This window comes from Poecilia reticulata, linkage group LG21 (assembly GCF_000633615.1).
Source record: "Poecilia reticulata strain Guanapo linkage group LG21, Guppy_female_1.0+MT, whole genome shotgun sequence".
In the NCBI taxonomy this organism is placed as follows: domain Eukaryota; kingdom Metazoa; phylum Chordata; class Actinopteri; order Cyprinodontiformes; family Poeciliidae; genus Poecilia; species Poecilia reticulata.
In genome coordinates, this window is record NC_024351.1 from 17071102 (window position 1) to 17097049 (window position 25948).

Below are 25948 nucleotides of genomic sequence, written 5' to 3' on the forward strand. Positions count from 1 at the left end.
ACACACACACACACACACACACACACACACACACACACACACACACATGCACACACCAACACACACATTGACAAGTTGATGGCTGCCACTGGCTAGTGTTTAAGGAGCCCCAGAAGGTGTGTGCAGCAGCCAATAATATTCTGGACTGATGGAAAGAGCCATAAAAATGATAAAATGCAGAACAACAGTAGGGTTTTGCTTCGCTGCTTCAGTCTCTGAGCACCAAAGAAGTTTTGGTCCACAGCACATTTTGAGCCAGATGGTTACATTTTACATCATAAAACATATGCGACGGTGTCTCTTGCTAAGAATTTTTTTTTGGTGATATCTGAAAGCTTGTGTGCGGTATCAGGTGTGCCGTACCTGCGCTGGGGGAGGACGGCTCACATACGCTGGAGGAATCACTGTAAGTGTTGGAAACCTGTTCAGAGAGCTTTTTCTTGGTGCTTCCTTCGGTTTTCTGATGTTTCTTCTTATTCTTCACCAGGATCTTCCCCATCAGCTCCATGGGGCTGGGAAGTGGGACTGCAGCGTCAAGCTGAAAGGAGCGGAGACGAAGAGACAGAGAGATGACTGTGAAAACGGGGGAGTGTGTTTCAGTTCAGAATGCCTAAAAATTGAAGTGAAAAACCGAAACGTAAACAAAGTGCAAAAATCACTTATGATGTCTTATTTGAGGTTGTTCAAAAATGTAAATTCATGTTAGTGAGAAGAAAAAAAAGTTCTCTGGAGATCCTAAGAAGCTGTGTTGATCATTACAGATCAACACCTCAATCAGCGTCTTGGGAGGAAACTGAGCATTAAACCCAAACTCATAAGAGAGCGAGCCTGAAGTCGGCAGAGTTTTGAATTATTAATGGGATGCACTGCTTTAGGATCACTGTGTTTAGTCTTATCAATAATTAATTTCTTTAAAAAAAAAAAAAGAGAAAGAAGTTTGCAGTAATGATGAGTACATGTACACATGCACAGCTACAGTGTTAACAACTTATCAGTCATGAAGATATTCTTGTTTCCTCAGTCTTTCTGAATGTTTACAAGAAAGGGGAGTTTGGTGATTCACGCAGCATATTAAGACAAGATTTAACAGCCTAATAACCTACTTTCTACTCGATACCTCTCTGCTGTTGTTGAAGGGAAATGATGCTAAAACGATTAAACATCCTGTTTGCATCGGCTTCAAATGGTTCTACTCACACCACTGGAAGATGCATTAAATCTTGACTCCAAGCAGATGCAATAAAAACATACAAAAAAAATATAACTTTATTGAAGTAGAGCTCAGCTGTAATCAGGTCAGCTTTCTCTAGAATCCCTAAACAGTTATTTGTGCGCTCTACTGGACGGTTCTCTCCAAATACCAGACACTTTTTGCTTTAAAACGTCATAAGCTGCATCTCTTGAGAGACCGTTGCCTACTAGCTTTCACCTGTCACAACATGCCATGAATAATCGTGGCCACAGTTATGAAAAATGCTGTATTTACACTGTGAAGGATCAAATAAAAGAAATATTTGGTTTTGCTGCTCTAGGTTACTGTTTTCCTGGCTGAAAAATTGGAATCAATACTTATGCACAGGTTTGAACTTCTGTGGTTGCAGACTCTGCAGGTAGCAATTTACATAAGCCAGTTAAAAAAGGGACTCTCATTATATAGATTTGTTTGCCAATTGTAAGACAAAGTGATTTAAATTACAGAACATTTAAAACCCAAATTCTTACTTTGGACAAATAAAGAAGGATTTTTAGGATGGAAATGGCAATCGAGTGAAATCATGGGTGGGTTTCCTTTTGCATGAATGACTGGGTCATTGCAGTGTGGCGTGGAGACGGTCAGGATCTGGCTCTGCTGACGGGTTAAAGAAACTCAGGTTGCTTTGATAGGAGCTTTAAGCTTGTCTGCATTGTTTGCACATCTTCCTCTCGAGAAAACCCCTTTCTTTGTGGGATTTAGTTCAGGAGAGTTTGTTGGCCAGTCAAGCAGAGTGATACCATTCTCATCAAACCGGTTTATGGTACCTTTGGCAGTGTGGGCAGCTGGCAGGTCTTGCTCAAAAAATGAAATCAGCATTTTCATAAAGCTCATCAGCTTTTCCTGGTTGAATGCCGAACACAGCGGACCCACATCAGCAGACGACATGTCGCCACAAATCATCACCGAGGTCCAGTGCGATGGATGACCACTCATCCATCGCACTGGACCTTCAAGCAAAGTGAATTCTGGGCCCCTCCGCTCTTCTCCACTTAATTTGGACCTTGATTTCCAAATTAAGAGAACAATTTATTGTAAAGAAGAACTTTGGACCACTCATCCAGAGTCCAGTTGTTTTTCTCTTCAGCCCGGAAAAGACATTTCTAATGCTGTCTCTAAGTGATTTAACAGAGTGGATGCGACAGTCTGTGTTTGGTAACTCCTTCAGCAGCGACTCCAGCAGCAGTCCATGCATCATGAATCCCCTTCAAGCTCTTGAAAGGGATTTGGTTTATGATTCTCCCAATGATGTTATTATCTCTGAAGCTTTTGGACCATGTTTTTTAACCCTATGTCAACATTCAATTGACGTACTCGGATACATCCTTAACTGAACAACCAGCAAATCCCTTTTGAGGCTTGCAATCTTAGTGGAGAGCGTTACAGACTGTCAGCAGAAAAACTCTTAAGGTGCCATTCTTCCTCTTGATTGTGAAGACTATGTGACATATTTGTTCTGTATTTAAAGGCTTTTTAAAATGTGCCTTCTGTTGTATTCAGATTTTCTGAGAAACTGAATTTTGAATTTAAAATCTCTCTCTCTCTATGTAATTAATGGCTCTATATAATTAACAGGTTACTTTTTGACCCGGATCACAAAAATAAAATTAAACTTGTAACAATAGTCGCTTATATTGATTTTTCACCCGGAGTTTAACCTTAATTTCATTTTTCTGACATAACCTTTATACTGAAAAACAAGTTCCCCTTTAACTCATATAACAAAACTAATGTCAGATTCTACCTTTATGTTGTTAGACTTTGCAGGAAAACAAATAATTCAATCAAAAGCCAGGTGATATACAGTGTGGCGAGTCAGACCAGTGGCAGTGATGGAGAGCTGACATTTCAGCTTGAAGCTGCGTCGTCTTCCTCTTCGGTGGGTGGAATATTGTTTTGCAGTCTTCTGTCTGCACTCGCTTCCACGTATTATCCTCAGTCCTGTCTGCTTTCTGCCTGAGTGCATCGCTGCTTGCCAATTCTGGTTTGTCGGCTGCTTCCATCAACAGGATTGAAAAGAACTTCAAGACAAACACTTTCATTTCTAAAACAACGAGGTATATTTTTCGGTTATTGTGACGAAGATATCTGCACTACACGACCTTCACGAGTATTGTAGCTAACTTAATGAAGCACCATTGTTGTTTACTGAGCAGACTGCTTATAGCTTCAGTGTAAAAAATTAATAAATGTAAAAAAATTAATAAATAAAACTAATAGGCAGTGATGAATTTGTTGGAGTTCATTGAAAAGATGCAGAATTTCTTCTGAAAAGTGATTCAAATGTAAATAATTTTCTCATGGGTATCTAAAAGCCTTTGATATGTTAGATGCATCTACTAAAAAACACTGTAAAATGAGATTGCTTGTTTTAAAAATATGCTAAATACTATTTTTTGACATTGTGTCACATGTTCTAATTCAGAGTTTCAAAGGACTTAACAAGCTGCTGGGTAGTTTACGCCACACTGAACATGGATAAGAGAAGGCAAAGCTGAGAGCTGTTTGAGCATGAAGCTGCTCTCCAAGTAACTTCATGTTCGTGTGGCCATAGCGGCTAATATAATTAAAATCTTTAAGATTCATGGAGCTACAGCCAATCTCCTAGAGTGGACCGAAGAGGAAATGCGACCCAGAATGATTACATGGATAGTGCGGAAGATAGAAAAACCACACCACTAATGGCTCCATGGAGGAAGACCATGGAAGTCTGACCCTAACTGGTTTTAACAACACCCAGAAGAAAATGGATGGAAAATGTAAATCTAAAGCGAAGTTTTATTTGTGTTAAATACTGAATAATCCACAAAGGGTACAAATCAGCTTTAAGTTTTCAGCAGTACAGAGATAATTGTGCTTTTTTTTGTCTCCTGCTTTTGTTCATCGTGGAAGGAAACCAACAAACTAGTCTGCATCTGTAAATGTAGTGAAAAAGATCTTTGCAAAGAGGAGATGAAGGAGGAACTTCAGTTCTACGAAATCTTAATCCTCTTTATCCTCACCCTTGGTTGAGCTGGAACCAATCTAGCTACATTACCCTATCTGACAGTGCGCCTACGGACTCACAGAGCTGATACTCTATTCGATATGCTGTATACATGGCTGCCTCATGCCAGAGGGGAGTGGTTGTCATTGCTCTCACCTTTCCCAGTTATTACAAACTCAGTGGTAAAAAAAATCTCATTCTTCAAAGGTACGTTCGCTCTCTGTTCCTCCGGCTCCGCCTTCGGTGTGCCTCTCGTTTTCTCCCTCCCCTTCACTTTCCCTCCTCCACCACTCTATTCAAAAGGCTTCTCCCTGATAATACTTCAATGTCAAACCCTGTCAGAGGGCTGTAATTCTCAGATGGATGTGTCTTTGGCAGGCGGCAGGACTGGTGGAACTCCCTGCGTGTGTGAGATAATGCTGCCTCAGAGTGGTGGGAACTTTCGCTCCTCCGCGGTGTTATACCAACAGGGACAGCAATTTCACCGCTGAAAAATGTGAGGGGAATAACTTCTGTGCTAAAGTGTGTGTGCTGCATGTGTGTGTTTTCAAGTTCGGAGAGTGTGTGCGTGTGAGAGTTTGTACGACAAGTGTCTATATTTGCCTCGCGCGGGATGCCTGCGTCATCACACACAAAGACGTCTTTTGGGTGGAGGGGGTACTGGAGGGAGGTTTGAGCATTTGGCCACAAAGGGACAATGCAAGCTTTTCTCCAGTAGCCATGGCAACAGAGGGAAGGCTGATAAAGGGCTGCCAAGGAAAGCCATGTTGTGATTACAGCATAAAACACTTTCATTTAATCTTAAACGCCCGTCATTTCCAGTCTCAGTGATGGCACAGAGGTGATGCAGTCGAATAGGAGTGATTCTGCGATGAGTCATCTGAAGTTGGCGTCTGTGGCATGTAAACAGTCGCTGGTGTGTGCGAGCGAAAGAGACAGACGTTCTGGAGAGGCTATGAGAATTTGCAGTAATTTCTATATTTCTGCTTAAATAGATCGGTCTACATGTAAACACATGTTGCTTGAGTTCCTTTCACAATAATACTCATATTGGCTTGAATACATGTAATACTTGGAATAACTGTTTGAAGGAGTTGAAAATCACTCTAGCAGGGATGCATTCGATTACCATTTCCATGTTTTCCTTCAGTTACTTTGAGTTGAAAACAGTCAGCTCTTACTTTTCACCTCAAAATGCCACCTTCTAAGAACCACATGCAGACACTCCTCTGGCTCCTGAGTGCACTCTTCCGTGGGTTAATACCTTCTGAACACTTCACTGCATGCCATGTTTTATGTATCGGGGTGCGTGTTAAGAAGAGAAGGAGCTGCCGAAAGTGTGAATGTCAGAGTGAGAATGTGCACATGTAGAGTGTGTTCGAGCATCCTGTGTACTCACAGGATATTTCTCCAGTGGTTCCATCAGTAATGCGTCTCCAAATATTGACCGGCAGTACTCTGCCATCTTCGCCTGCTGCTTTGGCCTGGGATTCATCCCACACACGCACACGCACGCACACGCACACACACACACACACGCGCACACACACACACACACACGCACGCACGCACGCACGCACGCACACACGCACACACACGCGCACACACACACACACACACAAGCACAGAGAAACAATCATGATTTCTCTGCTAAATGTCAATACACTGAATATGTATGTTTCTTCCCTGACATCCCTTAGGAGATATTAAAGATAGAGCAACCAATCAAAACATTCTCCTCATCCCCGTAACTGACAGCTGGCAAATGCTCTGCGCTCATCAAAAAGGTCAAAACTGGTAGGTGCCGACTCGAAGCAGATCGCCGACTTACGAGTCCACGTGGTTCTCGAAAGACAGGATGACAGGAAACGGCGAGGTCTTGAAGGCACACTCTGCAATCGCCTCGATCACTTCCTGAACACAAAAGAGGAATAAAAACAGCAGTGTGTCAATTTACCCAGGTTTACATGTGACTTTATTTTAAAGCATTCTTGACAGTACAGTAAATACAGTACAGTCAATACAGTAAAAGGGAATCAGTATCAATAAAATAATTTTAATTGATTTCCCAATCATTAATGTCTGTTTTATATGACTGATGAGGTTCTGTCACATTCAGAGGAACCAGGTCTGGAATCAGACTTCTGAACCACCGATCAATTACACCGTTGTTAACAACAGTGTCAGTTAAGCTAATGCCTTCATTTCCATTTGCACCATGTCTTTCAATAAAATCAGCAGCCTTCTTTATCTTTAGCTCTCCTCCATCTTTCTCAGCTCCCCTCTTTTTGCATTCCTCTTTAATTCCATTAGGCTCCTTCTCTTAGTCAAATTAGATTTGAATTTCCAGTATCAATCAATTCACCCATTTATTTTTTTTCTCTTGACATCTATCAATTCTTAAGAGTTTAAAGCTATATTTTTTCTCCTTTGAAGAATTGTTCCTTATTGTGCTCTCCCCCTCTTAAGACCTTGATAAATTGCTCCCTGGCTCTTCTCTTTAGGATGATTCAGTGCATCTGTGTCTCATGCAATTTGCAGCATGCATGTCCCACTTTTTGTTTTTCTTCATATTTTTAAATCCAACTCTGCCTTTCTTTGTCTACTCTTGACCCTTATAGTGTTTGTTGATGCTGTCAGTCTTTCAATACCAGCTGTATGCAGCCAAATGGTATAATACAATTTCTTAAAAATAACGTTAAGTTATGGATTTACTGCATTTTCCAATTTAAATGTGTTTTGGTCACATAGTTGGTATATTTGGAGTTAGGAGTATTTTACATTTTCAGATTCAGACAACTAAACTAAAAATAAGACTTCATGGATGTTGCAAAAGAAAAGAAAAAATGTTTTTACAAATGAGTGTTCAGAATTTACACTTCCACAAATCATAAAATGTGTTTTATTACTGTGTATTATGTCTAACAGAACGTATTTACTTAAATCTATATTTAAAGATATTCAAATAATACAACTAGACATCACAAAAAATGTTTACAGATTCTTAAAATGTACAGTACTGTGAGAAAGTATTTACTGTGTTAGAGATTTAATCCGATTTTTTTGTTGCACCTAAAAGCTTCACATTATCAAATTATTTTTACTATTGGATGAAGTTAACTTGAATAAATACAAAAAGACTTTTGAGGTGGCCTAGTTAAAGTCCACCTTCGTCCTTCTTCCAATTAATTAACTGTTGAATATGTCACATAACGATTAAAACCGTGTATTTGTTTAGGGAGGTGGGTCAATAACATTTTTAATAAATGAACACTGGATTTAACAGTTTTTTTTATTAATAAATTCAACTGTCATTTGTATTTCCAGTAATCCTCTACTCACACAAACTGTGCAGCGCCGCATTCGCAGCAGGAGTAGTGCTTGAGGTGGAAAGAAAGACATGCACGGACAAATTGTGTTCGAGTTTGGTACTTGTTGCTTGGAGACCAGAGGAAGTGGTGTGTTTTTAAGACTGCGGTTTGATGCCGCATACATCTGTCAGATGGTCAAAGAGAAGCCTTGAGATTGCATTTACAGATGATGATGACAAGGAGGAAGAGCAGCCTGCTGCTAGAAGGAAAGAAGGTTCATAAAATGCTCTGATTTAACAGTTTAGTGTCATTCAGAAGCGTCGTTGACACAAATGTTTCATTTTTCAGAATAAGTAAAAAGGGATTTGAAAGCTGCAGAACCTTGAACTGATCAGCTCATAGTGACCAGTCAGCAAATTGATATTTATTTACTCTTTCCACAGCTTACTTTCAGTCCGCTTTCTCAGAAAGTCAAGTCAGTTCCTATAAAAGTTCATGTTAATTTAATTAACAATGCAGGATTTTTTTGTTTAAAGAAATAACGCCAAATAACAGGAGCTGAACATACTGATCCTAAAATGATGGAAAAACTGATGAGGTGCAGCAGTAAGGATGAAGTTTGGACTATTTTACTCTTTTAGTTCAGTTGATTTTGATGTTTTTCTTATCACTCTGTGTGTGTACTTTCTCTGTGCACTTTGTAACATATGATTGTGAGGTAGACATAAAACTCACCAATGGTATATCAGTAGAGTCATTTTACAAATTTAAAAAGGTGTTTTCTTTGTTCTTCAGTTTATAATAATTAATCATTAAAAGACTGTGCATGAAATAAGTAATTTTTAGGGCCTCAAGCCGTGTTTAGAAACATACATGAGTCTGTAGTGAAAAGCACAGCAAGGGGGCTTAAGTCTCAAAAGAACATGAATCATACAACTTCTTAGGAGGCCCATTAGTGCAGAAGGCAAAGTTTGCTTGAACTTCTGTGAAGATAGCATTAATAAGGAATGATAAAATGGCCTGCCTGTGTTGCTGTTGCCCTTTTCTAGCAAAGCTCATTTAATGCTTTTCAGCACAAAACACGAAAAGCAAACGTTTTTCACAGCAGAGACCACAAAATAAAATAAAAAAATTCACTTTATGAATATGTTTCACAAAGCAATTCGGATCAGACCAATGCAACTCAACACATTTGCAGTCCTTTGGCAAATATAAAATTGGACACAACTTACATTTTCAAATCTCAATAATTGATCTCAATGGCATTGCAGTAATTGATAATGCAGCACAGTAGTGTCCTGAAGTACAAGCTGAGGATGGAGGAGCTCTAAAAGGTTTCTCCGTGTTAAAATGAGGCCATGATAAAAAAAGTTTAACTCTTCTTTTATATTTTTTTTCAAATATCATAAGAATATTTTTCCTGTATAGATTGACAGAAAACTAATTTGTTGGATAGAAAATACTACAATAACTAAGTTATACTGATTTAACCATATAGCTATTTTTGGGGCTTCATAACACCAGCCATCAGTTACAGTCAATTTGACGAACAAGAAAGTTAATATAGGATTTTGACCAGTTCTCATTAGATAAAGCTATTGTTTAAGCACAGAAACAATCTCACTGGATAAAGGTATGAGACAGGATAAGGGTGCAAAAATTCATAATGATATACAGTGGCGGATGCCAGCCTTGTTGTGCTTGCCACCAAAAAAAGGTCACAATCTAATGTTTCATTGGACGATCACCGAATTTGCCTTTCAGCAATCATTAGATTGGTTGGGGTGAAATAAATTGGTAACGATGCTTGTTCCTATTTTCTTAGTTAAATCCAGGTGGTGACTCTGATTCCAGGTATTGTCAACTTAAACACAGAGCATCTTCTAGTAAAAAAGCATTTAGGTAACCCAAACTGCACTGACAGGAACACATTTCAAAATCATCTTCTGCTCCTACCCCTGCATTAAAGGTTTCAGCTTTTTCTTTTTCTTTTTTCGTCCGTACCTTAAAAGAGATTTCAGTTGTCATTGTAAACCCATGAGTGATGACAGGCTCTTCCTCTGTGGTGCGTCCTTTCCAGCAATCCAGTTCAATACAGCGGCACCCAGACAGGAGGACCTGTTTGTACATCTCAACCGAAGAGTTTCCTGCGAGCTGGCCCGCTGCACAACACACACAAACACACACACACACCGGCTCATTAATCCTTTCAGTTCCTGGCAAGAGGTAAAAAAACAGAAAAAAACAAAAACAGTAGAAGTGTCTAATGCAGGCAAATCTATTTAACATGTCGCCATTAGTGAAGCAATTATCACTTTGCATTAGCGCTTTGCTTTCTTGCAACATTAAAAGCAGCTATGTGAAAGCGAGAGGCTCTCACTTCGTTATGCTGATCTTTTCCAGAAGGTCTTTTTCCTCAATTGTTTTATTTTTTCTTTTTGGTTAATATCCTTTTAAAACCAGCAAGGGAGGTTTTACCAAAACGTTATTGCATTAGTCACTATCAAACACATGATTAAGATGCCTCTGCAGCAATGACACAAACCTGCCCTTTAAAGGTGCACCTCCATGCTCCCCACTTAAAAACAGCAAAACTTGTTTGAAAAGAAGTAAAGGAAGCTGTGTTCGTTAGAAGAAAGCCAAACAGCCCTTGTTTGTTTTTCTCATTTCTCTATTTCGTAGCCTATGGGGTTGGGGCATTACAGCAATTCCATTTTTTTTTTTTTCCACTGCTCGAGAGGTCTGATTCACTTGAAAGATTCAATGCACTTCGGTTTCCTCTCAGAATAGATTTGAATAGATGAATTCTAATATCCATTGAGGAGAAAATGCCCCCCCCCTGTATCGCAAACGCCTCCCGTGGCACGCTGCCAAGAAGCAGCTACTGTGACTACCAGTCGGCAGAAATATTTAACTCATGAATGACAATGAAAGGAGTCTCGGGCTATGACTTGATTGGATAACCTCTTGAGTGGTAACACGGGAAAGGAAGGCTTTAGCTGCACCACCAGATTTGATTGACTGACCTGCGAGGTATAAAGTTGAATGTTCTTGCTCGCGGCACTTTAATTTTGCTTCTCAATGCATGACTGATCCGCTCATTTGTGGAGAAGAATAAAGGATGCACCTGTTGCAATTAGGCCGACTGAGCGTCTTGCTCTCTGACTCGCGTCTCCGTGCACGTACCTGTGAGGTATGTGTTGTGTGAGGAGTTGATGAAATAGTGAGAGAGTGGAAAGGTCATGTCTTCACTCTGGTCCAGCTTCTCTGGGGGAATGATGCTGTTCTCTTCCCCGTTCAGATACCGGGCAAAGCCTTCCATCGAGATCTGACCTGCATGAGAACAATACATTGGAAGTAGTCAGGGTGATATATTTCAATCATTTTCTCTCTTTCGTCTAAATAACGTCAGAGATCCCGGAGTATAAACTGTATACGTAAAATTTTAGAAAGTGATTTAGATTATAATATATTTGATGAATTTGGAAAAGAATTTACACTCTTTGAATTTTTATAAATTTGTCCCATAACCACCACAAACGTCACATGACCTAATTCAGGTCAAGTGGACTAAATCTATAGTGAGACATGAAAATGGTTGTACGACGCACTGACACGCAAAGGGAGATTGTAAATCTCATCACTCTGACAACCAAATTTAATTAGCTTTTTAATTCTCAATTGTCATAAAATATATTGCAATAAAAGCATTTAAAAAAGAAGAAAATCAAGTAGTATGAGTGATTTTGCAAGGCAATGCATCTATTCTTAGACAAGTTACTCAAAACGCCCAACTCATGCATTTTACGTCAACTTCTTTGGACTTTGAGCGGGTGTTATTCTGAATTAGGAGAACGATCGCCCGCTCAAATGTGTGAAATGGCCTCTTTTTCTAGCCGTAGATCAGAGCACAAAGGTATCTTTCTGTATTTCAGGCTCCACTGACTTAAACAAACATTGTTACAGGTTGTAGGTAACACAAAGATCTGTCACAGAGAAGCTCCCCCCTGACTCTGTTCTTTCTTTGCTTTGAGTCACTGTCGACGACACGATTCTTCATTGAGCTGAAGGAAGCACATAAAAGCGAATCTGAGATTAAGTGAAAACCAGCTGTTGTCATCCACTGGAAAGACTGTGATCTGCAGCTACATGACCACAAACTCCACACACAGAACCTGTACTGATTCAATGCCGAATTCAAAGCGACCGCTGTGGCGAACATGCCTACTCCACCTACACACTCGCTCTCCCATAACGTTATTCCAAATATGCTAAGTAAAGTGCGAGTTGGATGGGTGCAGCAGGTCCCTCCGGCCACTTTATGCTAATTAATGCGGTACCACCCTCTGCAGAGTTGCTGAGCTAATTAACGCTGGCTGCTGTGCGTGACATCTGAGTTCGGTTGCACTGGGTGTATCACTCCTCTGTCGACTGCCGGGATGTCTCTGTGCATGACTAAGGTCTGACCTGCGTCACACCGACAGTCCCAGTCAAAGGGTTTCCTCAGCTCTCAGGACATTTGTGGACCACAGGGTGGAAAAATATGTTAACTTAGCTGGGATCACGTCTGTAGTAGAGTGAGACTCTACTGGGGTTACAGCAAAGGTGAGACTTAAAGGTGAAACTACACCCGGGTGGACAGGGATACTGCTATTAGACTGAAATAATGACTTGAAACACTCATCTTTCAACATCTGAAAATGTGACAACGGGCCAGTGATGCTCTGTGAATGGATAATACTTTAAGAGTCTCTTCATATTATATTCAGCATTCTGATCGTAGCATTAAAGTCAGCATAAACTGAAGAAGTACAAAATAATGAGAGAACTGAAAAGCTGAATGAAGGATGCAAAATTCAAATGCATATTCATTAGTTTTAGATCATCTGCAATGAGCGTACACATCTTTATACAATCTCTTGCAAACATAAGTCATCCCAGGATAATGGCAGTACAAATAAAGCGGTGAAAAGTGGAGGGTGCGTCCTTTGACTAGGGAAAACACCAGACAGCACAGTGATAAATCTGGAAAAATGTTTAAACGGGGTTAAGTTATAAAACAATATACAAGCTTCGAATATGAGAACTGTTCGGTCCGTTCCCTGAAAATGGGAAGCAGCTGCAAATTTCCACATCTCAGGTGGGGAAGAGCAGTTTTTGGTCAAAATGAGATCAAAACTGAACTTTTTACCTAAATAGGAAATGTTAATGTGTACCAACATATTAAGTTGTGCTTTTTGTCAGCAGTGACAGTGAAACTGGTCAGAGTTGATGGGAAGATGGATGGAGGTAAATATGGATGGAGACTAGAATGACTTCATCTTCTGTAAACCAGATCACTTGGGTATGATTGTTTTGTTTTTTTCTGTATTGCTTAAGTAATTCGATATTTTGTGTTTTATACGTTATCAACATCTTTTGTCCAACAGTTTAAACTCATTTCCTGGTCTGTTCCTTCACTTAAAGCTAAATTCTGCTCCAGTAGTCGTTGAACCGTACTGGATATTAGCATATCCAGGGGCTGAACACATATGTATGCTGGACTTTTTGTTTGTTAAATGAAATATAGAAAGTCATGCATAATTTCCTTTCCACTTCTTAATAACGCACTACTTTATGTTGCCGTTTTAAATAAAACCCATGTAAAATGTATTGCAATTTATAGTTAAAACATGCAAAATTTGAAAGAGTCAACAGGTTGTGAACACTTTTACAAGGCACTATATTAGCTTTAAATCCTAATATAGGATTTAAAGCTATATTAGGATTAAATTAACTTTAACAAATTAATTTAATTTGTTAAAGTTATGACACACGCACATATATATATATATATATATATATATATATATATATCAANAATAATCTCTCCAGAGTAAAGTACCTACTTTACATTTATTCCAACATAATTGAGCATGGCTGAAACTACAGGAAATCCTTTTTTTTTTTTTTTTTTTAAACTATACTTGAATTTGTAGCTTCATTGCCCAGCTAGTGACTCTGATCGCGGCGATCCGCTCTTGTGTGCTCATCCTGTCCTGGACTCTCTGGAAGCGTGCCCTTCCCCTTCCTCGTGACAGATTTCCTCTTGTGAAGTATTTATCTAGCCGGAGGAAGTGCTGCCATCTGCTCTGCAGACGCGTCCAGAACTCCACATGTTACCTTCACATTCACTTTCATGGACTCGTCCACATGGTTTTATCGCTCTTAAGGTCATTTCCATTTTTAAAACTGTTCATTCAGTGATATATATATATATCACTGAATGAACAGTTTTAAAAATGGAAATGACCTTAAGAGCGATAAAACCATGTGGACGAGTCCATGAAAGTGAATGTGAAGGTAACATGTGGAGTTCTGGACGCGTCTGCAGAGCAGATGGCAGCACTTCCTCCGGCTAGATAAATACTTCACAAGAGGAAATCTGTCACGAGGAAGGGGAAGGGCACGCTTCCAGAGAGTCCAGGACAGGATGAGCACACAAGAGCGGATCGCCGCGATCAGAGTCACTAGCTGGGCAATGAAGCTACAAATTCAAGTATAGTTTAAAAAAAAAAAAAAAAAAAGGATTTCCTGTAGTTTCAGCCATGCTCAATTATGTTGGAATAAATGTAAAGTAGGTACTTTACTCTGGAGAGATTATTAAAATCACACCCAATTCTCTGCCTCAGACAATTAGGGCCAATTTATATTCAGCGAAATCCGAAAGAGAACATGCACATCAGATTAACATAATGTTGGGACGGTGGAGAGATTTGTAGCTAAACAGCCTCTTCTGGACAGATTAGCATTTTTTACATCCTGAAACAGAAACACCATTTTTCAATGGAAAAAAATTAAATAATTTGTTCTTTAAATATGATCAAAAATGAATAAAGCCGTGTAAATAGGAGAGGACACGGTAGAATTACTACTTTGAGAAATGAATTAAGGATAAAATGAAGAGGCAGTACGGAGTAAGATGACCAATTCAACATGATGTTTTGAGAGTCTTAATAGGAAAATCGACTGTAAAAACCTCCATCACAAATAAATTATATGCAGTATTATTCTGTGAATGTAAAAATAAATAAATAAATAAATAAATAAATAAATAAATAAATAAATAAATAAATAAATAAATAAAATGTAGGAATGATTTGCTCGACAATAAACAGAACATGGTGTAAAATAAGTCCCTCGTTTTGGCACAGTTATGCAGCATACTTTCCAGCAGAGATAAAATTTGAATTGGCATGCATCCGAGCTTGTTGCCTGATATCTGGGGTGGGATGTTCTCCAGTTCTGGCAGCGACTGGTCCACTGACACCTCAGAGGACATGAAAGCACAGCATGTCCATGAATGTTGGCTCCTCGAGACACATCCGGTCCTACATGAATCATTCTGCAGTTCCTGATGTTTTCATTTTACCCCTTAAGCTCGTCTTTTTCAGTAATTTTGAAATAAGACATTTTTTTTCTGAATGTATTTATTCATGATGTATGTGTGCTTAGTAGAGTTTCGTCAAGCATCCCACTAGTTTCCTGCCTCCAGTACTAAAGTTGTCTTATCAGCACCTAAAATGTAGTAAGACATAACGACATTTGAAAGCAGCGTTTTGACATCGGAACCATAAAAAAAGTCCAAACAATGAGGGTTAAGTCATTTCTTTTTTTGTTGTTCATTCAATAATGAGAATTTTCTAAAATTCCCAGTGACTCCTAGAGTGTAAAGTTAACACGTTTAATTGTCAGCTAGTACTGATGTGTGTAAAAATGGGAAAAATAAATGTGCTGAAATTGAGAAGACAATGTCCTGAACATAAAATCTGCGTAATAGTAAACTGTTGTTTAGTAAAATTTGTGCAATAAAACAGGTGATATACAGCAGCTTTAGAAGAGTTTTCAATTCTGTGGGGGATATTTACTGAAGTATTTGAAATTGCATGTGTGCATTGACGCCGTCTTCCCACAGTTAAACGATGTGAAGGTCCACATGCTCACACTGAAAATGTTCGGTGCAGGAGTCTGTCACGCTTTTTTGTGGGACCAGGGTGAGATTTAACCATACACAGGTGTACCCATTTTATTTTATTCTCGAATAATCACAAGCAAGTACCCTACATTTGTGGAGATGGTATCTAATTGTTATATATTTTGATTAAGATTAAGCTTCAATCAGTGTTTGTTTGTTTGTTTATCTCTGAATGAATCGGTTAAAGAAATGCATCACATTTATTGTCTCATACATATCATGGCCTGGAGTTCTACCTTCATGACTAAAATAGCCATAGAAGGAAATTTGTTTTTTGAAAAATATGAATCCAGTGCATCGATAAGGCAAACAGTGGAGGCAAAACAACTTCAAGAAATGGAGGACATGGCAACGTGTGTTGAATTCCTGTTAGTATAACCCTAACGAGTTATGTATATCTTTTCAGAAAGACGTTAAAAATATATTTTGCACTCACGAAGAAGGCAAAGCACTGAGCTGAGTGATGGGTGTGTAGACCCCCCCCACCCTCCCACCCCAGGCTTTAAGCCATGTAAACAAAGAGATGGATTCGAGGTTTATTAAAGATTTGTTTCACACTCGTGTATGCAACACCAGGAAATTTCCTTCACCGTGATTACTTTGGGCACCTAATGAGCTGGTGAAATATTCTGGTGATAAGGATTTCCTTGGGTGTATCCCTGTGATTATGAGGTACTGTATGTATAGAGAACATTTTGGTGTTGAACACAGTGGACAACATGAAAAGATAAGAAGAGATTTAAATCAGCAAATGCACTTTTTAAAGCAATTTAGTAATTATCTAAATAACTGACTTTTAAAAGTAGGAAATGTGTGACCTTTCTGTGCAAGCGACATGTTGGGTTCATATTTGTCCACCAGCAGCTGAACTTGCTCTGGTTTGAGCGGAGGGTAGAGGATCTCGTTCAGACGAGGGTCTCGCTGCTTGCTGTTAATGAACTCTGTCATCTGCTCCACTGTGAGGTATGGCCGACTCTTTGCTCCACTGTGGACATGAAATCATCAAAAGATTTTACAAAAAGTTGTGCTTGGGCAAAATGCAACAAAAAAAGAATAAAAAAAAAATAGAGATGTGAGCAAAGGACAAAAGGGAACATCATGAAGGGCAGGAGCAGTTATAGCAAAGTTATAGCATTTATCTTGATTAAATTGTTATTCATATCTAAGAGTGTGAAAGTACATTGTGTTCCCCGTCTCCTTCTGTCTTCTTCTGTCTCCTGTCCCCTCACTCTTAAGGGTAATAAAAACCTAGATTAAGTGACACTGTTTACTGGCTCATCTAATGCTCTGACTAACTCGAGGTCAATTCACAGCCCGCAGCTTGGGACACTCCAAGCTGCGGGCTTGGAGTGTCCGCAGCTTGGACACTCCAAGCTGCGGACACTGCGGCTTTGGACTGGTTGTACGCATTTCATTTAGTAAAATAATGAAACACATGTATTATTAATGTATGAATATTGGTAAAAAGAAATTTCTGAGATATTCATTTACTAAAATGAAGTGAGTAGGAAGGCAGGAATACAATATTAGAAGATCATTTATGCAGATATAAGCCATTTAAAGTCTGATAAATAATTGGCAGAAAATGTATTATTTAAGCTAACTTTTTTGGGGGGTGTAAAGAAATAGCAACATATCCTTAATATAACAGGATTTATAGAGTAACTGAGAAAAAACAAGATCTCAAAAACATGGATAACAAATTAAACATTCGGTACTGATTGATAAAGTTTTTTTCCTCAACTGTGAATTAGAAACAATAAAGTTCTTACACTTCAGAGAAGATGTTGTCCAGCTCTGGTCGAGTGCAGATGTTACTCAGGAACATGCTGTAAACCTCTGGAGTGAAATCCTCCTGGGGGACGGAGTCATTCTGCAGACGACAGCAGCAGCAGCAGGGTCACATGAATGACATGCACATTTTATGTATCAGGCAGGAGGTGGGCTACTTTAAAAAACCTGCAAAACAATTAGCATTAAATTCAGACCCACTAACTTTAAAATAAATACTGCTTTGCTTTTAAATGTGCTGTTTTGGAAACGATAGAAAATAAAGATGCATTCCAAATTGTCCTTAGAGGGTAAGCTACACATGTAATGTTTATTGTTGTTTGTTTTGTAAACAAGATGTAAAAGTTGTATTTTTGATTTTTCTTTTTAACAATTAAGCAAAGCACACAGGTTTTTCCTAATAGCATAAGTCTGGGGTTGAGATCGCCAGGGAAGAATGTCGTTGAAGGTTAGTTTTCATAGAAAGGCCAGCAGATGTTTATTTAAAATACTCTGGATTTTATAAGAATTCACGATGCCGTAAAAACCAGAAAACAGGTTTTCTGAGCCTTAGGAAACGAAACATGCATCACAGATTACTAAGAACAGCCATGAGTTGCTTTTCACATTTTCTTTCTACTCCTGATCCACCTGAAGTGTTTGTGGCCTCTGTTTTAATCTGTTTTCTTATCTGACTAAAGCACACAAACTCAGTAAAAGTGCCAGTAGAGTCCAGCCAGTTCACATGTTTACATTGGTGATAGTAGTAGAGGTTTTAGTTTTGCCCGTTATCACTGTCGAAAAACCAATTGGCATTAGATAGCGTCTAGTGGTAGTAATGGCGAGCATGTTTGAACATTCGGTGAATTATTTACACAGCCAATCAGCAGCAAGGAAAATGAATGACGCTCCTGGATTGGCTGCTTTGTAAACATAATTTGAATTTGCGCTTCACCGGAAAAAAATGGGTAAATCCCTGAATACTAAACAGTGAATAGTCAGGGGTCCATTGAAGTACTAATAGTAACAGGCAACAGGGAAATAGATGAGTTATTAAAAGACACTAATATCTGCTTCAAACTGAAACTCCTCAAAGAGAGGTGAGGTGGAGAAAATTCAAGAATTCCAGGTCGTGGAACTGGAGCAACTCCTGTTCCAAGTTGGGAAACCAGTGGGTTTTAATACATTTATGTACAAATGTGTTAGAAAAGTATACTGAAATTTATATATACAATTCAGCCATGTTGGATTTTTAGGCCAGGGTTGGTAAGAGAACAAACAAATCTTAAATTGTCTTTCTTGGAATTTCAAGCTGTAGGAACCTTTCGGTCAATTCTTCTCAGTCAAGCAATGTCAATGAAAAAAAAGTTTCTTTAATACTCTGTTTGTTTTGTGATGTAAACAAAAGTCTTGTTCCAATTCTGTATTAAAATGTCTGAACATGGACGTACATGGACGTAATGTCTGTTTTGTTTTTGTTTTTGCTTGAAGTCCATCGAGTAATGAAGAAAAACTTTCAAACAGAATAAATCCTGCGTGTGCCGATCATTAAATACCTCAGCAAATTAATGAGTACATTCTATATGAGTCATGCTGTGTGGACGTGCCAGATACTTACTGTACCGTTTCAATAAAATTCTTGTGTCCAACTCCCTGATGTGTCTGCGGGAAACGCCGATCTCTTACTCATCCATTCAGTTTTCTTTAGAGGATCATCTCCACGTGGTCGCGGCTTTGAGAATTCAAAACATCAACAGAACCGCTTCCAGTTTGCACCCACAGAGCGGGCACCTCACCGAGCTATCGCAGCCGAGCAGGTACGATAAAGACAGAGTGTGCTCGGCTCTGTCTGCTGGCAGGCGTGCCAACAGGAACCGGAGCAGAACCGGAGGGTATTAGAAAAGAGTGGGAGAGGAGGGAAGATGCACAGGGAGAGGGGGTGGAGGTCAAGCCTTGCTAAAACTCACTGAGTCATTCAGGAGACCTTGATGTGAACCATGTTGTGAACGCACCTCTGCCTGTCGGGGGTGTGTGTGTTTGAGGGATTAACAGCGATACCATTTAGCTGTAATTACTTGCACTGTGGAATAACAGCAAATCCCAGCAGACCTGCACTAAGCAAAACACCCCCCACCCCCTCCCCGTCTTGATGCTGTTCATTGTGCTAATTATGTATATCTTTTGGTGTGTGGGTGCGTGTCTGAGTGTGCGTGCTTTTATTTTCAGTTTACATTCAGAAGCCAATTATTACAGCCTTATTGCCTGCTCTCCTGTGTCCATATGTTTCGGCATGTGTTCAGAACTTCATTAAACAGCATTTTGCCACTTTCTGGGACAAAAACTGCTCGCTGCTGCACCGTCGGAGGGCAGTGCTGGTGCTGTGGGACGGCTTCCATGAGAGGGCAGCTTTTGTCGTGCAAAGTCTGAAAACGGGTGGAAAGAAAGCAGCTTTTGTCGTCTTTATTGCTCCCGCTGGGTCCGTTTGTTGCATCACAACAATCGGTTTAAGAAAGTATGACTCCAAACAAATGAGCGATGCAACAATCGGTTACCTTTTCGGGAGAAAACGGGCTAAATAGTGACAGACTGATAAATGAGGGGGAGAAGATTAAAGAGCGTGTGGCTAAAAGCAAGCAGGAGGGGAGATAAAGAAGAAGCAACACACGTGGACGTAGATTCGTGTGACAGAGGAAATGCGTGGACCCAGTCATAAAAAAAAGGAAACTCATGTATTTTGCCGTCTTACTCTGCCAGAAGGGAGGTTGCAGTTTTCCAGTGCTGTCTCCACTCGCTTCCTGTCTGCTGAGAACATCCTGAAGATACTGCAGGCGGACAGAAACAGCCTCTTATGAGTAAAAACAGAAAGTGTCACTGATCAGAGAGGCTTCCTCTCTGATCAGCTGCATGTCAAATCACAACACTTTCAACCAATGCTCATTCAGGATATTCTTCGAGAGACTCCCATTGTCCTGTGGGGAGCTTCCACTGCAAGAATAAGTCACAGTAAAAAACCTAGAGTAGAAAAAATATAAATAAAAATAAGCAAAGAGAAATAAAAAATTCCAATGAGCGTCTGCAAACTGGAGGGGAAAAAGTGGGGCACAAATAACACTTGAATAAAAAATGCAGAAGAAGACATAGAAGAATATGAGAGGAAGGAGAGTAAGAAAAGCTGTGAGCTTTCCTGAGTGTAGCCTTGCAGTAAAGTTGTTATTTTTGTTACTGATTCAGTTTTTGAAGCATAAGAGAAATTTCACCAAGCTGCTCTTCAAAAGGTATTTGGTAGATCTTTAGCACATATACCAGATTGAAGACTGTTGCCATTTCAATTCAAGATTTCACAATAAATATATTACTGTCAAAAACAACTCTCTATTTTATTTCTGAGCAAATGTGAACAAAGACTTAAAATGTTTATTACTGATGATATAATAGCACAGTGACCAACTTGTAACACCAACAATGACAAATTAACTAATAAGTAACTACACTGAATGAGTCTTTAATACAAAAGGAGAATAAATCAATTATTGTTTCAATATTAAGTCTTTTGAATTACACACATCTCAGCTTAATAAACATGCAGAAATAATTCTACGATAAGCTGACATAAACATGAATAAAGATTCAGAATATTTTAGCTTTTCTCCTCCTTTATAATTGTTGCTGCTGTCAAAACATTCTAGTGATAAACCAATAAATAAAAATGCAATACAGTGCAATCAGCTTGAATGGCTCTGATAGATAAAGTGGTAAATATTCCAATTTTACCAGTAAATTAAATTGATCAAAATTAAGAAATTCCACTAATGTATTTTCATTTTTAAAGGGGCTGCAGCGTCTTTCTGTTCTCTTTTATTAAGATTTTCAAATCCAGCATTATATTACTCCAATGTCATATTATTGAGGAACCAGTTAGCCATTTAGGCAAGTCAGCTCTTTAGAAATGTTCCTGATCAAATGACCTCCTGCTGGTAGAGTTTATATCTTGGAGGGATATAGCCACATTTTCTGTAGCGGTCTAGGGGCAAATGATAGATATTTGAAATAAATGATTAGAAAATTGATAGAAATTACAAATACCCACTACAGACTTTATATTGCCTTGTTGCTGAAAATGTGCTATATAAATAAAATTACCTTTACTTTTACTGACATATTTTTATTTTTCCACAACACAACGAGTGTACAAGCATCACACACAAATAGAGATAATAAAAAAAAAATGCAATTTCCTAATTCATTTATCTCTCTAACAGCACATATCAGCCATCTGTGACTGAATTAGTTTTTATCAACGCTGTTGAGTTCTCACCTTCAGTTTCTTTTACACAGATAATAAATATGATTTACCGCAGTGAAGTCTGCTCCATTACAGGTGGCACATGAGTGTTTAGACATGTTTTCATATGCCCATAGTGTGTTTTATTTATTGTTTGACGTATGCCTGTGCAGATCTATGAGGACACGCTGTATGCTCAGTGGGAGAGCACTGTCAAGCTGACATTACTCAAGCAGACATGCCTCCCCAGCCAGGAGGTTAATTCCCTAAACGGTGAGGAGTGTGTCGCTGGCTCTGTGTTTTGACACCCGCCGCTTTTCCATGGTGGCTCTGAGGGAGGTTATCACAGAAGTTCACCATTGCTGCCTGAGAGCTCGACTTGAGTAATGGCAATGGAGGGAGTTCGTTTTTCAACGAGCTGATGACAAAGTCACAGACGAATGAAACTAACCGGACAGACACAAAAAAGATTATTTTTCTGCACCCAAAATTGTGGTTGTGTGAAACATGCAATCTAGAAGATAATATGAGTTGCGTTAAAATATCAAGAAATATCGCAATGGAAAAGTATAGGGATAATATAGTCCAATATATGCAGACATCCACAGTGGATCCGCTGTGGATGTCGAAGTGCACTAATGCCCAGAGTAAAGTGTAGAGGCAGAGCAAGCTACAGTGTGCACTGATCAAAAGAGCTGAAAGGTGCCAGGGGAGAGGAGGATGAGTCAGAAAGACTTACTTCTTGACAGGAATTCGTCCCTCTGGGTTGAGCTGCAGCTTCAGTCGAGTGTATCTGCAACGGACAGAGAACACGTTTCAAAACCAGTTGCAAAAGCAGTTTCTCTGTGCGAAATTTCTGCACTGGTGTGTTGTCTTTCACTGTGTGCTTGTTTTGTCACCAAATGTTTGACAGCATGTTTTTAGTTTGATATGCAGTGGAGCTTTCCATCAGACACAGTTAGATTTGGGTCTAATCTGATCAAAGAATCTTCTTCATTGTATCATTTGGTAAATTCCTTCATATTGTAGCAGTCAGACTTGCATTGAATCTGAGGAGACCTCTGACTGAAGACTGTTGCTGGATGACAGTATCATGGCTGTCATGACATGTTAACAGGGCATCAGAGACAATATTCCACAGTAACACATCCTGGGTTTTTGGTAAGCACTACTAATCCACCTCTTTAAATCTTAGTCCGGCTGCGTGGTTCGAAAGCCAGACAGGGAGATGTTGGAGTCGAGGTTATGATCCTTGTCCATCATGATTGACAGAAGTGACAATTTGATCTTCCTCCTTCTCTTTCTGCTCTTGTCTGCATCCTTTTCAGCTCCTCTGGGATTTGGGGTCAGAGTTCAGGTATTATTTGAACTTTTGAGATGCTAATCAGCTACTCCCAGTTGTAAACACAATACCCTGATGCCATGGTTACACATCATCATGAGCACAAAGAGAAAAAAAAATCCCTACACCTGGACAGCATCCAAAACCATAATTTTTTAAACATGCAATGCTTCAAGAACAAAATAGCAAAAGTCTACAAAAAGAAAAAAAAATACGCTCAAATGTAACAGAGCTAATTTAACATGTTGTAACCATAAGCGGTGCAATTCAAACAAACAAAATAAAAACCACGTCAAAACACATACTCTACAAACACTGTTTGTGTGCACATACAAGCTCTTCTATCAGCACAGCCCCCAGTGAGTGTACTTTGCATGCCATGAATGTCTGCCTATGTTTACACTGCAGGTTTGAAACGCGGTTAATTCCTGGAAGTCTCAAGAGTTGGCAGTGCAGAGCAGTGCAGCGGCAGCAGCCACGCGGGGCAGAGTAACCTGGGCTATAAATAGCTCAGCTGCAACAGGAGCTATCATTACAGCTCGGGCTTTAAGTGGCTGCTGGCTAATAATTAATATCCATTATAGTGTCCACTTCTTAGGGCAGACTGGCTGCCTGAGGGAAAGTCACAGATGACTTTAATGGTTAATAAGGGACAGACTTGTTTTGTCATGCATTTTTTTCTAAAAAAAAAAAAAAAAAAACGGGAACAAAAACGTCAACTGAGAATAAACTTTATCCAAACAGCTAGAAATGGCTGGCATAGGAGGAGAAACAACAGAGACAACTAAATAAAACAGGAGGAAAATATTTATATGTAAAGTTCAAGTTTCCATGTGACTGTCCAGTTTTCATTGGATGTGATCCTATAGTCAAACATGTTACTCCTTTGTTTTATTTGTATTACATGTCCACCCACTAGGGGCACTGTTATGCCAGGAGCATATGTAATGGGTTTGTGTTCTTCTTCGTTGCTCTCTGCATGTCTGTGCGGAGGATGCACATGGCGGAATAAAGCTGAGTAAAGAAACTAGTTGTTTCTATGATTTAACAAAACACGCCGCTCATGATGTGATTAAGTCGTTCTCTTTGTGCTATACAGAGCATAAAAGAAAGAAATTGAAGGAAACACTCATTTAAAAATCTGCTGGATCCTGCAGTTTCCTGCTGCTTGTAACATGTCTTATTCCCACTATTAAAAAAAAAACACAAAAAAAAACCTCTCACAACCTTGAGAGCTGGAGAGGATCGACCGCATGCGGAGAAACATCAACATCATTTCAGGGATAAAGCCTCCACATGCTGAAGGAGTGGGAGTAAAAAACTATTGCCCGATTTGTAAGCAAGCGGTGCACAACAGCCGCTGCTGTGAGCAGCCGTCGTGACAGCAAAAGCCGCTCTCTTCAATTTTATTCAACCCTCTCCATGCTATGTGGTCGATGGCCACCTTTATTGTCTCATAAGTCAATTAGCCTCCTCAGGGGTGCCAGTTAATGGCTTCCATTCGCTGATAATCATCCGACAGCAGGGAGATGTCACCAAACACAGCTCTGGGTATTTCACTAAAAGCCGTGTCTCACATTTATGTTTAAGTTCACTTTGCATGAACATCGCTCAGTCTCGCACCGTGCACAAAAATCAGCGTCGACGCGTGAGTGTGTCTCGCGGAGACAACCGTGATGTAGTGAGCCGTTTGACACAAATAATCCGCAAACATTGGTCAGTGTGGGAATAACTGATTATGAGTCTGTCGTACTGGAGGCGCAAACATTTACAAGGTCAAGTGGTTATTTTTCTACCTTTGCAACTTCAAACTAAAGCCCAGATGCTCCACAATATTTGTTGCTTGTGTTTTATTAACGTCTTTCTTTCTGGTGACTATGTGATAAATAACTTTCAGAAGTTTTAACATAAAAAAACCTATCTAGAGTCAGGCTGAGATAAGGTCTGAGAATAATGACGATGCAAGAGATAGAAAAATAATGTAAATTAAATATTTTTTTCAACAATGAACTAAGTGAAAACTTCATTAAGTAACTCAAAACCAAAATGGGTTAGGGCTACTCAATAAGAAGTCTATTGTTGAAAGAAAGCTTTAAGAAGTTCAATTTCTTCTTAACCACAAGAAATATAGAGGACACAGCAAACAGGTGGTAAGAAGAAGCTCTGTGGTCCTCGCTAAGCCAAAGCGTCGGCTACAAATACATGCCGCAATTTCCAGATTTTTATTTGGAAATTGCTTTGAAACTGACGTTTCTCTTTCCTTCCACTTCAGAATTGTACAATACATTTTATGTGTGGCTGTAAAATAACAAAACATGCAAATGTTCAATTGATATGAAAACTTTTACGTCGCATTTTACGCAAGTAATGAAAATGCAAGCGTAAAGACCGTGTAAATGCCATTTACTCTTCTCCACTGCACAGCTCATAACTTCAGTGGCATTAGAAATGTCTGGCATCTTTGTGGCACCAGAAAACCTAATTTTCATGTCTGTATTGGGAGACACAAGCTTTTACATTTTCTCTGAGGCATGCTTGCGGGTTCAAATGACGTACGCTTTCTCAAGGCAGGCCTCTCTGGACATGTTCTGTGCCAAAAGGTTAGACGCCAGGCTGAATAATTCCTCTGCCCATTCCTGCAGAAAGTAAACCAACAATACATCACGTTAGCATATTTGTATCTCGTAATTTTGCTGTTTCTTCAGTTGTTTGATTTGAAAAAATAGCAACCTTTGCAATCTCCTCTTGAAAAGCCATGAAGTTCAGGTAGGTGATGTTGACCATGTCAGTGCCGCTAACCACAGTCAGCATCCTGTTCTCCAACTTCCCTGCCAGTGTGTTGACGTCCAGCAGTTCACGCAGCTTTGCATCCTTTGGAGAAGAAACACACAAGGAAGCAGAAAAGAAAATTGTTACGAAGACCTAAGAGAAGAAAATCAAATCAATGTTTTAAGGTGTAAAATGCATTTTTATTATCATTTTTTTTTTTTT

The 25948-nt window shown here is 39.3% G+C and overlaps 1 protein-coding gene across 1 annotated transcript in view; it reads right to left on the reverse strand.

Annotated features, from left to right (window-relative positions):
* Positions 1 to 25948, reverse strand: part of plcb1l (phospholipase C beta 1-like) — a 127680-nt gene that overhangs the window by 38023 nt on the left and 63709 nt on the right. The window contains exons 6-14 of the mRNA XM_008398321.2: positions 22355 to 22408; positions 20080 to 20155; positions 17336 to 17436; positions 16382 to 16548; positions 10736 to 10882; positions 9554 to 9711; positions 6070 to 6152; positions 5638 to 5722; positions 364 to 538 (exon numbers count right to left, since the gene is read on the reverse strand). Coding sequence (XP_008396543.1) covers positions 364 to 538; positions 5638 to 5722; positions 6070 to 6152; positions 9554 to 9711; positions 10736 to 10882; positions 16382 to 16548; positions 17336 to 17436; positions 20080 to 20155; positions 22355 to 22408 — 1046 coding nt within the window. The remainder of the gene's footprint in view (positions 1 to 363; positions 539 to 5637; positions 5723 to 6069; positions 6153 to 9553; positions 9712 to 10735; positions 10883 to 16381; positions 16549 to 17335; positions 17437 to 20079; positions 20156 to 22354; positions 22409 to 25948) is intronic.